The 18,435-nt window shown below is 37.4% G+C and overlaps 1 protein-coding gene across 1 annotated transcript; it reads right to left on the bottom strand.

Moving 5' to 3' along the window:
- Nucleotides 1-1,729: 1,729 nt before the first annotated feature.
- Nucleotides 1,730-15,530, bottom strand: ENAM (enamelin). The gene is made up of 8 exons (XM_060092482.1): nt 15,477-15,530; nt 13,353-13,421; nt 13,187-13,231; nt 12,696-12,737; nt 10,710-10,985; nt 9,634-9,696; nt 8,116-8,166; nt 1,730-4,570 (listed from the first exon to the last, which is right to left on the bottom strand). Exons 1-8 carry the CDS (start codon nt 15,528-15,530, stop codon nt 1,730-1,732), a joined length of 3,441 nt encoding a protein of 1,146 aa, XP_059948465.1.
- Nucleotides 15,531-18,435: the final 2,905 nt, after the last annotated feature.

The raw sequence follows: 18,435 nt of genomic DNA, 5'->3' as shown, positions 1-18,435 counted from the left end.
TACAGAGTGTGGTGGCTCCTTCAGCATCCCAGATGGTTTACCCACAGGACAAGCACACTGCGCTATTTTCGTGGGAGCTTCAAAAGCTGCTTTAAAACCAGTCAATAAATATTTATAAGCTATCTACTATGTGCAAGACACTGCGCCAGGAACTTGAGAAGACTCAAAGGACAAGAATCCTTTCCTCAGGAAGTTTTCAACATATTTTCTTAAATGTCTGAGATCTTCTTGTGAAGTCTGTCCCAGGAAATTTTCTCCTAATAAATTCCTAAGAGCTAAAAGGTAACTTTCTAGATAATTCAGAGAATTCTTCCTCTCTAAGGAATATACAGAGAGTAGGCCGAAGTACCATTAGTAAAAACAAAACAAAACACTTAGCTGTATTCTAAGCAAGGCAATATAGAAATATCTACTTTACAAAATAATTTATTTAATCAAGATACAAAGGAAGTGTGTCTGAATAATTCTACCAGGGCATGAAGAATAAGTCTATATGTTAGTAGTAGCATACACTGGTGGAATCACTTACACTGGGCTACTAAAGAAATTAACCACTGAGTGTTTCTCTTATTTGATTAGGATAGTGTTACCCCCAGTATATTCTCTAGATCCTGCAGATTATGAGTTGGTGATGGGGTATGGCAAGTCCTACTCTTTTTATCCGATGCTCAGTCGAAGAGGGGGAGTTCTTCCCTCTCTACCTTCCTAAGTCTTGTCTCCTGGCTACTAGTTCTGGGTAAATATTCTCTCTTCCACCATTCTTCTTCTTGAATGTGTTCCTCTGGCTGAGTTGTGTCTACCTGGTAAAGGCCATAAGAAAATTAAAAATAAAAGTAGGTAATAGTGTCTACTATTTCCAAAATACATTCTACAATGATGATTAGGCTGGGCCAAGAGAAAAATTGGGATAGAATTTAGAGTAAATACAAAGAGGGAGTGAGATGGGCAGTCTTAAGATATGCAAATGGTATAGCAGGGAAAAAAGATAAATGGAAGGGAAGAAAGGAGTCAGAGAAAGAGATTGACAAGTGATACATTGGGAGACAGAACAGAAAGGTGAAAAGAGAGGAAGACATATGGAGAAAGTAGATGTAAAGACTAGTGATGGTTAAAGATAGCTTATTATATAAGAAGTGATAGAGAAAGATGGGGAAGGAAAAAATAGAAAGCTAAACAGAATGGTTGAAAGAAAAGGAAGATAAAACAGGAAATGATAAAGGTAACGAAAGAGGTAGTAGAAGGAAAAATTCCAAAAGAGAATATTAACCAGGGGAAAAAAAAACCTGACAAAGACCAACACAAGAAAAAAAAAGTACAGTGCATTAGGGTTATATTGATGTATGGATCTCCATACATAAAATGGAAAATTCATCTGCTTTTCTGTCTTGCAAAACCAGACAACTTTGCAAGTATGGAACCTTGAGAGAAAAAGGAAGAATCGGCAAGCAAAGGGAAACTAATCCAGACAAGTGGCTTCCAAGTTTCAAGGCACTGGTGGTCATAGCCTTCCTGTTTTGTTTTGTTTTTTTTTTTAAGTCTGTGCTAATTGGTGACAATACTGGATCTAGCAACTCCCAGAGCCCCAACCTCCTATTGCTGGAATGGGGAAAAACTTAAGGATCGCCAAGAAGGTGAGATACTTATCAAATCTTGGGGAAAGAATGTCTGGAAAGCACTGTAGAATAGCAGGTATTTTCCTTCCCCAAAGAATGCTTGATTGAGATAATTCCTAGGCCTGAAGTAGTAAGCAGTCTTGCACCTGGTCCTGTGGATTGGTCCCTACTTGAAGAGAATCAAATAGAGTGTGTTCATCTGCATTAAGTGGGTCTGCATTTATATTCTGAAACTGTGCCCTGGTAGCTAACTCAGCCAATGAGTTAGGAATTTCAGTAGGCGTAATTGGATCCCCATCAAATGAGCCTTGCCTTCCAACGCTAGATGGAGTTCCAGTGCTGGAGCTGTGATACTTTGTTAATTTAGAGGCAAAACATGGTAACTGTAGGATGCTAGATGGTCTCTGCTGCCTTTCACCCTCATTTCCTTGCACTTCACTTGGAATTCCTTCTGGCTTGGGACCTTCATCAGGTGTATCAATAACAAGCTGCTCAGGAGTAAGATCAACAGTTCTTTCATTGAGCTGGTTGCCTTCAAATATTTGTTCCAAAATGTTTCCTTCTCCAAGATCACTTTTGAGGCAAGGTGTATTCTTTGATTGAAGGGAACTGGTTTCAGGAAAGGGCATAATTCCCCTTTGGCCCAACTGATTTATAGAACATGGTGTGTTCCTCTTCAGAGTGGACACGTCATCTCTGAAAGGACTTGGGTTTTGACTTTCTCCAGGCAGTCTTTTTTCTGAACTGTTTCTTTGGCCAGGTAGGATGCTTGTCGGGGAGATAGTATGTCTTACATGCTTAGTATGACTGTCTTCTGTATACACAGGGCTGGTGTCTTGGTTCTCCCCTGGTGCAAGACCAAAAGATGGAGTGTAGTCTTGTAGAGCAAGTGGATTGTCCTTGGGACCTGTGGAGCCACCAACACAGCAGGGGCCTCTCTGGCTTAGGTGAAATAAATGTGCTCCTTTTTGACCTGCTGGGTAACTTGGAGGAATTAAGTCTGGGAAAGCCAAATGTTCTCTCTCTGGTAAATTTAACCTAGTGATCTGCATGCCATAATTCAAATTCTCACCTTCATGCCATATTGGATTTTTCTGAAGCCCAGCTGGGGAGTCACTGGAATAAGGCTTGTTCTCTTTCTGGTATGGTGAACTAGCAGGGGCTTTGTGTAAATTTGTTGGCTGATCCCAGAAATTTCTGTTAAAATATGGCTTGCTTTCTTTCTGCTCTTGGGCTTGAATCCTGTGGTCCCAGGAGTTCCAAGAAGGAAACATAGTGCTTTCTTCTTGTCCAATGGCATTATTAGCATAATAGCCCCTGCTCTCCACCGGCCGTGGTTCAGTGGGAGCTGTATTATATGATGGGAAATTCTCATCTGGGCTCCAGGGGTAAAATTCACCATAAGGGAAATCCTCCCTGGGTTTTGATGGATTATCTAAGGAATAGGGAAGGTATTCCTTTGGTTGATTTGAGGTATATTGCTCGCCTTCATAGTGCCTCACTGTTGGGTCTCCTTTAAAGCTTGACTCCACCACACCCCATTTACTTTGTCCTGGGAAAGATTCGTCTCCAGTTGGATCTATTGGGTCTTCTTCATTATAAGGGATTGTCTTTTTTGGGTCTGGAGTATTCATGGGATAGTGTGGATTTTCAGGTTGCCTCATTGTATTGGGAGAATCATCTCTTTCAGCCCATGTATTACTTCTAAGGTATGGTGAGTTTTCCCTGGGATCATAGGAGTTATAGTCAGGGTAGTAAACACGTCCTCCAGAGCCATGGGAAGGATGAGGTAAGTGTTCTTCATGCCTTCCAAGATCTTCCTTAAAAGATGGAGAGATTTCTTGTTGGTTCCAAGTATTTCTTCCAGTACTAAAATGTTCCCTTGCAGGGGAAGGGAATCCCTCAGGGTACACAGGCTGATATATACTGTGCTTTAATTCTGGCTGATTAATTTCTGATTCATATGGAATTCTTCTTGGCTCTAAGATAATCCCTTTGAGCAAATTCTGGCTTTGGGTTTGTCCATTAGAATTTGGAGCTCTTCTGGAATCTCCTCTCAGGTAATAAGAGTTTTCACGTTGACCAACAGAATTAAAATTTGGGACTAGCATGTTATCCTCAGGGTGAGGCAGTTTATAGTTTGATTTATTAACTCCGTAGTCTTGAGAGTTTCTCCAGGGGCCATTTGGATCCCTTGTAGGAATGACTATTCTTTCTTTTTGACTTACTGGCTTCTCTCTTGGATTTTGGATGTTTTCATTGTGGCCAACAGTACCATGTTTGGGACCCAGAGGGGGAACATTGGTTTCCACAGGGTGTATATTTGGCCCTTCAGGCTTTCTTCTGAAATTTGCTGGCTTTCCTGCATAATTGGGAGAATTGCCTCTTGCAGTGGAAGCATAAGCTCTGCGATATATTGGATATCCTGGACGAACTGCTTGTTTGCCTTCCAAAGCAAAGGAGTTCCACCGGGGACCCCTTTGAATTTGTTGATTTTGGTAAAAAGGCCCATTACGTCTGTGCCCCATAGCGGTGCCAGTAGGTCGCCATTGTCTTCCTGTAGGAAAACTTCGGATGTTAGGATTTGGATAATTTTCATGAATATTTGTCTGACTTGGTCCCCGTGGGGTTTGACTTCTTAGAACTCCCTGGCCTGAAACATTTACTGCAGGGCTGTTTTGAGCTGTAGGATTGCTCACAGTGTTAGACCCCTGGACACTGTTTCCTGTTAGGCTGGTGTCATTTCCACCCTGACTCCCTCTGGGATTGGGTGCATTTGACTGGGTAGAATTAGTTTCAGGAACTGTTGAATTAGCCAAAGGATCAGTGGCTGAACTCTCTGTTTTAGGAGTATCTTTTTCTTTTGGTTTTTCAAAATCTTGTTCACACATCTCTTCTGAATAATAAGGAGGACGGCCCCCAAATCCGTGATATCCAAAATATCCAAAGTAAGGATTCTGTAGGGAAGAAGATGGAAATTGATAATTACTCTTTGTTTCCCACCATGGTGCTGCCTGGAATTTTAAAAAGTGATAGTAAAAATCTTATTGGCCACATAATTTTTAAATAAGCTTTGGCTATGCTTTCTTTCTTGAAATTTAATTCCTCCTTGGTTTCCATGACCCTTCTTCCTTCTGGTACTCTTACTCTCTGACCATTACTTTTCAGTTTTCTCTTCCTAGGCCTGGATTCTAAATCTAAGTTCTTCTTGTTGTTTTTTTTTTTAGCATTCCATCCTCTATCCACCTTATTCTTTTGTTCTCATTTTGCACACCTGCTCTGATCAATCTATTGCAGTCCAGTTCTTTCAATACAGATACATGCCAGTGACTCCTAAAGCCATAACTCTGGCACATGATTCTCTCCTGAGGTTGAGACAGAAAGACTGCTACACTAAAGAGTTTATGAGTATCTCCAATTGAATGTACCCAGACTGGACTCATTTTCCCCAAAACCTCATTCTCTAATATTCTATATCTAAGCAGAATTCACCACTATATACCCAGTTTCCCAAGTTTCCACTCTCTCCTTTATTTCCCCCAGATAATTAATGACCAAATCTTATAAAATCTAAACTTTCATCTTTGTCTCCTCCTCCTTTATCCCCAATACCCCTGAACTATTGCAACAGTTTTCTTACTGGTTACTCTGGATATAATTTTACTTTCCTATAATCCTGCCTCTCCATTGCCATCAGAGTAGTGGAGGTTGGGGGTGGGTATGTGGGAAAGTTCTGTCACTTTCCTCCTTAAATATTAATTAAAGTTGCCCTTACCTTACAGGACAAACTCTAAACCCAGAGCATAACATACAAAGCATGGTGCCAAAGAGTGGGGCTCTAGACAAATATGGGTTAAAATCCCTATTCCACCAGTACTAATAGTATGACTCCGGGCTAACCTCAGTTTATTCATTTGTAAAATGGAGATAATAAAATAATATCTACCTCATAGGTTATCGTGAGGATCAAGTGAGGTAACATATATAAAGCTCAGTGCCTAGTACTTACTAAGTGCCTGATAATAATAATATATAATATTAATAAAGATAATTATTATTTTAATCATCTGGCCCGTAGCAATTATATCCAGCCTCATTTCCTCCCCCTTGTAGTTTATGCGGCTGTTAATCACACTACTTGCAGCACTATTCGCAATGACCTTAAAAAAGAAGGAAACTCTGCAATATGCACCAACATAGATGAACCTTGAGGACGTTTTGGTAAGTGAAGTAAGCCAGTCACAGAAAGATGAATGCTGCATGATTCCATTTTATGAGGTATCTAAAACAGTCACATTCATAGAATCAAAGAGTAGAATGGTGATTGCCAGGGGCTAGGGGGAGGGGGAATGGGGAGTTGCTAATCAACGGTCTTAACGGTTCAGTTAAGCAAGATGAATAAGATCTGCTGTAGAACATTGTACCTATAGGCAACAATATTGTATTGTATACTTCAGAATTTGTTGGGAGGGTAGATCTCATGTTAAGTGTTCTTACTACAATAAATAATAATTAAAAAACAACTACTTTTAGTTCTCTGAGTACTCTATGTTTCAGTGCCTTTGCACATAGCTTCTTCAGATTGAACTTTCTCTTTGCCTATACATTTATCCCTCCTGGAGAACTTGATTCATCTTCAGGACTCAGCTTGAATGCTCCCTTCTCTGTCCTGGTTTTCTTAGGCAGAATTAGGCTCTACTCTCAGGTGTCCACAGCAGTATAGGCTTCTGCTTTAACAATTATCCCACTGAATTTCAGTTGCTTATTTTTCTGGGATTCTCCCACTTGACTTTCCCATGTGAAGTCTTTGAGTGAAAACATTCTTCTCATCTTTGTTTTCCCCAATACCTAGCACAGTGGGAAGTGCTTAATAAATGTTTGTTAATGAATGATGCAATCATCATGAGCAGTGTCAGTATGTTTGTTAGACACACATGTGGCATTTAGGTCATTTAGTTTTTCTTTAAAAAAATACAATCTAAAGAAAAAGTACTTTTATCCCTACTTGTGTATAGAGATGAAGAGACGGATGGGTGAGGATATGTCTTGGACAGCATGCAGGAAATCAGGCAGTGTCCCCGAGAGGTGGAATGCAGATTTGTTAATACCTATGCAAATTGCCTGGGTCATCCTCTTTCACTCTCTCATGAAATGTTTGTAAAAATTTGAAGTGCCCATATTTACAATAACCAGGACATGGAAGCAACCTAAATGTCCAAAAGAATGAAATAATGCCATTTGCAGCAACATGGATGGACCTAGAGATTGTCATACTGAGTGAAGTAAGTCAAAGCAGAGAACGACAAATATCATGTGATACCGCTTATATGTGGAATCTCAAAAAAAGGGTACAGTTGAACTTATCTACAAAACAGAAATAGAGTCACAGATGTAGAAAATAAACTTACGGTTACCAGGGGGTAAGGGTGGGAGGGATAAATTGGAAGACTGGGATTGACATATACACACTACTATATATAAAACAGATAACTAATAAAGACATACTGTATAGCACAGGGAACTCTACTCAATACTCTGTCATGGCCTACATGGGAAAAGAACCTAAAAAAGAGTATATATATGTATATATATAACAGATTCACTTTGCTCTACACCTGAAACTAACACAACATTGTAAACCAACTACACCACAATAAAAATTAAAAAAGAAATTGAAGTGCCCATTTCCAGGTTGAATGCATTTATCTGAATAATCATTTGGGATTATTTCACAATGATATATCTGAAAGCACCTTATGCCATTAGTGAACAGGAATTTTCAATGTCATTATTTTAACTACCCGCCCCTCAGCCCCTCCCCCTAGAACTATCAGGTTTCCACATTTCACTGAGGACATATCACGTATTTAGGGAAAAAGAGGAAGTACACTCCAGGGGTGGGGTACTGTGCGACAATCACTACAATGGCTTTTTTTGATGACACATTGCTAGAATATTTAAATAGTGTATCACTGCATTTGGCCCCTCTCCTAGTGTGGTGTACTAAAAAAGCTATTGGATAGGGTATCAGAACACTTGGATTCTGGGTCCAGTTTATCCTCTAACTCAGTAGGTAAAACTGAATAGTAATTTAACTTCTCTTGGCTTCAATTTATTTGTACAATGAAGTCATTAGATGATTACTTAATTCCCTTCTGGGGATAACATTCTGAGACAGATTTACTTCGTTCCTGTTGACTAGTTCCATCACTGGTTAGAGTCCAGCATCAACCTTGAGCAAAGGTTAGTAAGTTAGCCTTCTGAGAGAGAGAGAGAGAGAGAGAGAGAGAGAGATTGATTTCTATACATGTAGAGGAGAAATGATATATCACATTTATTTTAGATTACTTGCTTGGTTTGTTTCACTTTTTAAAAATCACGGGTGCTTGAGCTACAGGTTCATGTGTTGGATTTTAACTTTCTTATTAGATAAGGATAAAAAAAAAGCAGAGACTTTCATATTGTAATTCCTAATGAGGAATGTAGCTTTGCTTGTACTTACCCCACCTTCTTCATTGCTGACTGGTGGACTTCCATAACCTGGTGGTACCCTCTGAAAGGTGAAAAACACAATGAACACAGAGAAAACCACTTTCTATACTGCCATTTGATTGTAAAACTCAAGATTTTTAAAAATAGTTCAAGTCAGCGTTAGCACTGTTGGTGGCTTTTAGCTTCTGAGCCATTAGCTCTTAAAATCTAGCTATTAATAATTATGACATAACCATCAGTGAATTCTGGTAAATACAAAGCCTTCAGCTGGATCCCAGGTTATCTTACACAAAATACCATGTGTGGCTGCATCTCCTGGCAGTCGTCCTCCCTCATCACCAATAAACACATGCGTGCACGTGCACACACACATGCACACACACACACAGAGAGAGAGAGAGAGAGAAAGATTTGAGTGCTATTAGGATCCAAACATCTATATTAGAATATCTAATAATTGAGATTAAATAATGATGTTATTTTTTGAATGTTTACATTTAAGGTGACAAACTGACAATCCTTCCTGGATTATTACTAAAATATTTTTATAGTCAAAACCAAGGTTTATTTTCCTAATAAAACTAGGAGGTTGGGTTTCTGCTCATAGGAGGGTTGAGAAAAGCATAGTGGGAGGGTTTCAAAAAGCAATTTGTCTCCCACAGAAGTTCTACATAGATGAGATTAATAGATATTTCAGCAAGAGAATCATGTTCATCTCCTTTTTAAATCTTCACCTGGTACTGCCTTCATTTTCTTAGTTCAGTATTGCCAGTAAAAAGGATGTCACTCTTATAAGGAAAAAGAAATAAGAAACTTTTACTGCTTGAAATGAATTGTTCCTTGGTTATAAGAAGCCTTCTTGGTTATAGAGTTGTAGACAAGAAAAACCAATGCCATAGCTAAATGAAGAGTCATCAAATATTTATTGATGTTGTTTTTGTTAGTTTAACTGCAACTGACCATTAATATTTCTTTAGTTCATTAGTTTATTTTGCGATTCATATTTTAAATGCTTGTCATGCAATTTCAACATTGTTTTATTTTAATGATTTTAACCTTTAAAGGATTCCTATAATTATTATTTTGCAAGATTCTTTACAATGAAATATCTTTGTCTAGAAATAATAAGACATTATGGAAGGATCTTAGTCTAATCATAGTTTTCAAACTCCATTTTGTCCCAATTTCCCCATTACATTAAATGAGGATAATCTTTGTGTTTTCTCATCTCTTTCTCATCTCTTGGGTGGGAATAGTAGTGAAGGAGCACAACCTTTTGAAATTAATTCATTATCTAAGTTAGTAGTAGCGTTGGATGATTTAGGCTATGTTCATTTCAACAATTTGAGTAAAAAATCCAATTAAAAAATTCTTTCTTTCCTACATGATTACTGATGTGATGATTTTGTTTCATATTCTCTAATGATTGGCATATGGCATTCCATTTAGAATGTATGAACTCAAATTAGTTTGAGATACAGCATGCTAATATTATTTTTCAATTCTAGTTTAAAGGAAAAGAACTCACATGTGGAACATGCCATGGTGGCTGTTGATAGGGAGATAGCCCATTGCCGAATGGTGGGAATGCCTAGAAAGAACAAAAGAATCAGAGTGATGTGGAAATGAGAGGAGTAAATGAAAAATGAAACAAACTTATTAAAGACAATTATTTGGAACTTGTAAGTCTACATCTTCCTTTGTATTAAACTGTGAATTTTTTAAGGGCAGAGATAATAATAATAATAACAATTAGTATTATTGAGCACTTATGTTCTAGGTAATGTGCTGAGAATTTTATACTAGTAAGCTCATTTAATCCTCACATAACTGTAGAAGATATGTGCTGTTATTATTCTCATTTCACTTAAGATTCTGAGGTTCAGAGAAATTGAGTCACTTGCCCCAAATCTCAGAGCTGGTAAATGATTGAAGCCAGGATTCAAAGCCAGGAGTGTCTTTTCATTCAAATTTGTATTCTCTACAGCTATAATAGGTCTGATAATGAAGGCTAATCGACTCAAGACAACATTTTAGAAGCTCCATGATGGATGAGATCTTGAGAAACCATCTGCCTGTCTTCTTGCTTTAAGTCAGGACTACATTTATGCTATCCTGAAGTCCTGGAAGCAGTGTTAACTTTCAGAGCAATATTTTAGATAATTGAAGCATAGATCTGGAAGGGACTTAGAGAACATTCCATTTACTCATGATGAACCTGGAGCCTAGAAAGGCAAAGTGACTTGCTCAAGATCGTACAACTAATAAGGGCCAGGGTAGAATTCGAATCTCTGTTCCCTGACTTTTCTATTGGTGCTCATGTTTATACCCTGTTGCCTCTGTATTTTAAAAGGAGCTTCTCAACAGTATTTGGGTAATTTTTCATTAAATGAAGGCTAGAATAGACTCGCCAGGCAGTTTTGGATATGTGGTGACAGCATCACCTTGGAAGAAAGTGTCCAAACTAATGATTCTGTTTTGTACATAGTGGTATCCGTGTTGAGGAGCATTGGAGGAAGTGTGTTTGTGGGGGTGGCATGGCCCTCCAAAGCTCTCTGAGGTCATTTATGACTCTGGTTTGGAATTTTGCTGGGCAAGCCTCACCTGAGGTGTCTGGGTTTCCTCTTGGGGCTGAGTTGGGGTGGGTGATGGCTGCCTTAAAGGATGCTCCGGTAGGGGCTGTTTTAGTTGAGGCTGGTTGGGTTTCTGGGTCTCTGGGGCTTGATCAGTCTTGCTCTGGTGTTTGGGTGCTGAGGGAGATGAAGGTTTCTGTAGGCGCTTCTTGTTGGGTGGTGGCTGAGGCCACATGGGCATCTGGTATGACAGGAAGAGCTGAGGGAGCTGCATACCATTTCCATACAAGGGACCCAGGTGTGCCATCTGCAAGGGTAGTAAATAACAGTAAAATCACATGAGTGCTGGTACTCCAGCTCTCCCCACCATCTTCTGTCATTCTCTAAAAGTCAGTCCAGGATCTTAAAAGGCCTATGAAGCTTAAGTCAACAATGGAAGCTTCAAGCTCTTTAGCTAGCATTTTTCTTTTAATGCTCTCTTATACTTTTTATTATTATTTTTTTTTTTAAATTGGAGTATAGTTGCTTTACAATGTTGTGTTGGTTTCCACTGTACAACGAAGTGAATCAGCTATATGTATACGTATATCCCCTCCCTCTTGGACCTCCCTCTCAACCCCCTAGCTAGCATTTCTTTACATGTTTTCTTACAGAAATGAATTTCAGTCTTTCAGAAAACCAATGAAACAAAGCAAAAGGCAGAATTAGGTGAGAAATTTCAGTTAAAGAATTCAGCTTATAATTTTCTAACTCTGAAGCCCTGACTCAGGTAAGAAGCGTACGAGTGTACAAGTTACAGAGGAGTTGATATCAAGTTCAAAATTCCTGTGACTTGTTACAGGCTGGATGAAGAGGAGAAAGAGCAAAAAGAAGACAAAGGAAGTGAGAGTGTTAAAAAAAAGAGAAAGAGTAAACATTTTATGTGTGTAAATATCCTTATATGGGGCCTATGCTTCTCGATTACAGGTGAATCCTCATTAATTCCGTTTTCATTATGAAAATCTCCACAATTACAAGGTTGGCAGGGAAGCAAAAGTAGTTATAATCTGAAAATGCTAATATATGAATTGACCTCTTACAACAGTAGTTCCCATTCAAACATTCCCTCTCTGACTTAACACCAGTCTCTGTCTCCAGGCTTCATTAATCAGTCTCTCACTATCTATGGATGATACACACACAATACCGTGCAAATGCCACGTGGATTGATGGAAGGTGAAATGGCAAATCTTGCATTAAGATGTAGGATTTCATGACAATTAAGTTGGTAAAAATTTCAAATCACTGGCAAAGTTGCTAAAACTGAGAATGAGAGTTTGAAAAGTTGGGCCTATCAAAAGATAAAGATGAGAAAATTGACAATGATGATGATTTTAGGTGAGGGGCTTTAAAAGAGAATGACTTGAATGAAAAAGATTAAGGGAAAATTGATGAAGTCCTTGATTTTTTCCCCCCAATGGGTCTCATGATCATGTTACAAAAGTCAAAAGTAACATATAGTATTATTGTACTATCATACAATTTTTTCAGAAAAATTATGCCAGAAGATTCAACTGATAATACGTTCATTATTAGTTAGTTCTAAGAGTTAGCACATAGTGGGAAGTATAAGCTAAATTTTAAAAATTAGACAAAAACTTATTTCATAATTTTAGTGTTATCTTTCAAGATAATCCAAATAAAACTTTATCCTCCTCCCAGTATTTACTTATGCTATTTTTTGTTCTCATTATTTGTAAATATATCTTGTGTAGTCTTTTCCCAGAACAAATTTCTCTCAGATATAAAGAAGCAGTGTAATTAATAAATGCTTTTTATCTACATGAAAGTACAATATTAATGAATAAGAAGAAAATTTGGTGTAAGGGGTTAGGTGAAATAATTTTTTTCCTTGAAACTCTTATAATGGTTAATTAAAACGTGAATAATGATTGGTGTCTTTATTAGCTAAGACAAACCTTATAACTATCTGTATATAAACAAGAAATCATTAGAAATAATATAAAGTGGAACTTACAGGTGGGGAGTTCATAAAGTTGAAGTGACCATAGAGCATCATCTGTGACAGAAGGAATCCATTTATGTGGCACAAAGTGAAAATTTTTTATTCAATGAAATCACAAGAAATAAGTTTCTGATTTTTAGATATAACAGTCGTAATGTCTTTTACTAGTTATGCATGAATTTAAAATAAGTAATGAAATTTAAAAACCTTCTATGGCACTATGATTTGAGAGTTTAAGAGGTAGAGTCTCTCTACCTCTTTCATAAGAAATTTTATATATCAGAAAGTTCTCCAGTATTCTCCTTTTTATTTTTTATTTTTTGGCGGCACCTGCAGCTTGCGGAATCTCAGTTCCCTGACTAGGGACTGAATCTGGGCCTGGCATTGAAAGCCCAGAATCCTAACCACTATGCAACCAGGGAACTCCCTGATATTCTTCTTTTTAAATGAACTCTCAAGACAGGGCTCTGGAAAATGTCTCTCCTGAGACTGAACATACATACCTCCTCACTTTTACTGCTAAATCCAGGCATTTGGGGCATTTGCATCTGGAAGTGAGAGAATATTTGTGACAAATTCAGAACATCAATTGAAATAAGCCCAGGAATTGTCCCCAAGCTATGCAACAATAGAACATAAAGAAAAGTCCTAAATTTTTTTAATACTCACTGGCATAGCTATGGAATAACAAAGCAGACCTAGAAAGACCAGGAGAATCTTCATTTTTCCACTTGGTACCTGGAATACAAAACTGGATTTTATTTTTGAACTGTGAAATAATTCTGCTGGGGGCACTTGGTGCTTAGCCAGGCACTAGCCCACCTGCCTGTCAAGGAGAACACTGATATACACAGTGAAAGGGACCTCTGCTGCCATGTTTATTTTACATTAAGAAACTATTAGATAGTTATTACCTGATACTGTTCTAAGCTGCCAAAAGGGTCAGTTAAAAAGGAAAGATAAAAGTAAGAGAGGGAGAGAGAGAGAAAGAGAGAGACAGAGAAAACATTGATGCTTGAAAAGATGGCTCATAGCACTGGAATATGAAAATTAGAAATTAGGAGTTTATCTTGAAAAATATGAATATTGGTGATTTTGAATTTCTAGTTGCTAGGCTGGCTTAGAAAGTCATAGTAGTGTCTAACTATATTCACTGTTCAGGATAATCTCAGTCCCAGTGATGAGACAATCCAAAATCAGTACTTTGAGCTACTTTCTAAGGTGCTATAGACTATATTCCATTATAAAAAGGCTTGTTATATACACTGGAATATTTTAGAATCTATGCTTTTCTTCTTTCTGCTATTGTTGTTTCTATTATTATTATTGTTATTGTTATTATTTAATCTTTTTACAAATCACTTCTGCTCAAGGTCTGGTAAAAGAAATGGGATAAAATAAGAAAAACTATAAATTTATCTCTTTGTTAGACACTTTGATTATACATAGAGGAAAAGATAGAAACTATAGACAAATATGAAGTTTGGAGATTGTTTTCATGGATTTTATTTATCCCACTCTAGTTAATTATGCAAAGCTTGTATAATTAATACTTGTATTTACACCTTTGAACAAGGCTTCTTCTAAAGCATTTACTTGGGTAACTCCTTAAGAAAACTCTTCCACTTGCATATACAATAGACAAAAATAAAGGTTTTAATCAGAATGATATATTTTCATGGTTTATCAGATGCAAGACAATTCCTAGCTTAGTAACCATGATATAGACACCAGTATTTGCTCATTCCTTTTGTTTCTTCTTTCATTTTCTGGGCATGAAATGCACCTAGTAGTGATTTGAGCCAATGCTCACCCTTCTACTTGCTTTCCACAGAAGCAATATAACTAGAGGACACGTCATCATTTTCTTAAACTGTAGGTTTAAACAGTTACCTTTTATATATCAGAGAAATTGGGAGAGTGTAATTAACAAAGGAAGCAGTAATATGTAAATGTCTTTCCTACCAATTAAAGGTTTTCAGAATCATAGCATTGTAGAGAATTAAAAATAACTGAAACAAGTGTGCTTAGTATAGGCTACAACAACACAAGGAAGTTAATAAGGAGAATACTGGTGAATGCTTTCCTAAATCTATTTTCTAAGATTATGGCCTGAGGTTTTGGGGGAACCTTTGTGTGTTTAATTTCTATCTTGCTTAATCATCCATCTAATTTCTATAGTAGCAGTCACTGAGATTCTTGATAATGCTACACACTCATATAGGAAGATGTGGTCTTTTGTTTTGCAAATATAAAATGTCACTGTTTTTCTCTCTCTTTTTTTTTTTTTTTTTTTTTTGCGGTACGCGGGTCTCTCACTGTTGTGGCCTCTCCCGTTGCAGAGCACAGGCTCCGGAGGCGCAGGCTCAGCGGCCATGGCTCACGGGCCTAGTCTCTCCGCGGCATGTAGGATCTTCCCGGACCGGGGCACGAACCCGTGTCCCCTGCATCGGCAGGCAGACTCTCAACCACTGCGCCACCAGGGAAGCCCTGTTTTTCTCTTTTATAAAATTAATATATTATGTTGGATGACTTTAAGATTCCTTCCATCTCTAAAAATTCATGATTGGATAAAAGTCTATGCTTAGCTGTTTTTTTAAAAAATTATAATGATTGTTATGGAATACAATGACTATGTAAGTTCTTAGTTCGAATATTCCATCTGTGGTCTCAGATGCTCTTTTTTCTTCTGACATATTTAAATAGTGTTTTATCCTCTCAAGTGTACTTCTGACAATATTTAGTTCGATATATTATCTGTTTGTATTAGGAAAAATAAATGAAAATACTCACCAGGTTATCTAGCTTAGGAGACGAGGCTTCATGCCTGCACTGCAGCAGCAACATTTTTTCACCAAAATTTTCATAAGCCTTTAAGAAAAGTATAGATTTTTCATGAGAAGAAACTCAAATATAGAAATGAAACAAATAAATGAAGAAGCTAAGAGCAAATCTTCAGCTCTACCTTTATTAGAGGGTCTTCAAACTCTCTTCAAGCTTAATCTTCTATTGCTTTAAGAGTAAGGTGAAAGCTAAATCAGAGAGAAAATGACCCAGGCACTGTATTTTGAGATACTTTTAGTGCAATGTTGACAAAACTTGAATGCTCAATGGGGACGTGTACAAAAGCCCAGTGTTAAATGAGATCTAATTAGTTTGGAAGAAAGCTTATAAGAAAAATAAATACACCAACTAAACCAAGAAGTTTAAAGTTTTATCTGAAGATTACTGTGCAAAAATTATCAACAAACATCAAAGAATGCAATCAGGAAGTCAACCAACATCTATGAATTAAGTTCATTATTTGGAACTATATTAATTATGTTGAAAATCTCTAATACTCACCCAATGCCACTTAGAAGCTCCAACATATAAAAAATAACTTTTACTTGAACTTTGCTAGCCTGTCTTTGAAATATATTCTTAATGGTCTACAGGGGAAATGACTACAAGTTGCTAAAGCCAGGGAGATCTCAAGAAGCTAGACACATTTATATCTTAATGATGAAACAAAAATTCTTCATGAAGATGTCATGTTCTGTACCAAAAAGGCTTAAAATAAAAAGACTCCTCCTTTTCAGAAAGCTTGGGTCACATTTAAGCACTGTTGTAGACCTGCACAACCAATCAGCTTTGAGAAAATGGTTTTGCCATCACAAGAGTTTAAAGTAAAAGAACACATCCAATGTAAAATTTATAATATGTCATTATAGGAGCTGTCAAATCAAGTCTCTTATTATGTATAATAACAGTCCGGGCAAATGAGCTTACAGCAGTAAGATTTAGAAGATGCTTTCCTTGATGAATTTGGGTTTTTTAAAGTATAGAAACATTGTTTATGCAAAGATATTTAGGGAACAAAGGTGAATGAATATTAACCATATGCTATTGTCATAAAGCATTGACCATGATCAAAAGGCAGGCCAAAATATGTATTTAGTTTAATATGTTTACTTAGTATATATTTAGTATATAATTAAAATTAGCTGGAATGTTATGTCAACATTCAACTCAGTGACTTGATTTGATTCATATTACATAAGGTTAACAGGACTTAGAGCTCTTTTTGAAGTCAATATAGGTTAGTTACTGGGGATTCAGAGTTGTAGAAGAGAAAGGCAAAATGACAAATGAACTCTCAGCTATTCATGATAATACAACCTCATGAAAATCGGAGTTGAGAAATACGCTGAAGGAATTATGTTATGGATGTTTTTAGAAATCTGACTTTCCGTAATAAAGATTTCACTGCTAAATAAATAAATAGGACAATTATACTTTTCATTGACAAGAGCAAGCTTTGTTATCTTTGCTGAACTTAGATTCTCCTGTTCCCTATGGCTCCATTTGTAGTGGTGATATTTGCTTATTTTAATGTTGGCATTTAAATAGTAAGAATTTTTGAATTTGATGCCAAAAGATGGTTCCTACTTTGTGTGACTCTGCACATCAGTTCACCCAGGGGTTGTACAAGGTGCTGTTCTTCCAAGGCATGAGAGGTGCTATGTCCTTCCTCTTGGGCCAAATAACACTGCATTTTTTGGCCCTCAAACTCCCTGAATTTAGTACCACAAAGAATAAAATTGCACCGGAATAGATGACTTTAAATTAATCTCTAAATATCTTTTAAGTCTGTATGTGTCCAAGAAAGTGTGCAAAGTTATATCTGCTCCAAGTGTCTGACTGTCTTTATCTGATTTTGTAGAAACTGAATAGGAATTACAATACTGTGTGTATGCTGAGATTTGTTTGTAAGTGGTAGGACACTGAGGGAACAGTGTATTCACGAAGATGAAATGGGAATCGTGATGCTGGATGACCCTGGTTTCTGCCTGTACCCTTCACATAGAGGCTAGAGTTTTATCAGCCTTAGCCATATAGGTTATTGGGAGTTGCTACTAAACCTCACTTGATCGCTTCTCTGTTTACCCTTGTTCCCTCTGCCATAAGGCTGGTTAGTGGTCATGAAATAATCCATGTTTTAAAAATCCAGCTAAGGGACTTCCCTGGTGGTCCAGTGGGTAAGACTCCACACTCTCAATGCAGGGCGCCTGGGTTCGATCCCTGGTCGGGGAACTAGATCCTGCATGCATGCCTCACCTAAGAGTTTGCATGCCACAACTAAAGATCCCTCATGCCACAATGAAGATCCCGTGTGCTGCAACTAAGACCCTGCGCAGCCAAAATGAATAAATAAATATTAAAAAAAACAGCTAAGCTATTGAATGGGTGAACTCTTAGTAGTGGTGGATCAGATTGAGAAAACAACCAAGCATCTTTTTTTCTTTAAAAACACTAAAGAAGTGCTTAACTCCATAGAATATTTTGAAATTAGTCTTTTGTGACTTTTCCTCCTTTCCTCCAATTATCTTTACTTATTTTATAAATACTTTCCCCCTCCAAACCATTACAACTGTTTTTGAATATGTTTATTATTCGGCTTTAAAAAGTTTTAGAATTTCTCTCTCTCTTTTTCTCTGTTTCCCTTTTCCCTTTTTGTCCATAAAACAAGACTTCTTATTCGGTCTCTGTAAACCCATGCCATTGTATGTAAGAATTTGTGTGTGGATCCAGTTTTTTTCCCCTGAAGGAGAAGCTCTATCCTTGAAGGGTCTGTGACCTCCCCACTCTCCTAAGATCCTCTCGTTGCCCTAGATTTTAAGCCACTGGGAGCAGAAAAATCTTTTGATTTCTATGGTGGAAAGAGGCTGAGCTTTGGAGTTGCCAGACCTGAGTTTAAACCTTCCACAAA

Source organism: Mesoplodon densirostris, chromosome 1 (assembly GCF_025265405.1).
Source record: "Mesoplodon densirostris isolate mMesDen1 chromosome 1, mMesDen1 primary haplotype, whole genome shotgun sequence".
Taxonomy (NCBI): Eukaryota; Metazoa; Chordata; class Mammalia; order Artiodactyla; family Ziphiidae; genus Mesoplodon; species Mesoplodon densirostris.
Note: the sequence above shows the minus strand (reverse complement) of the source record. Positions and strands in the feature narration are given on the sequence as shown.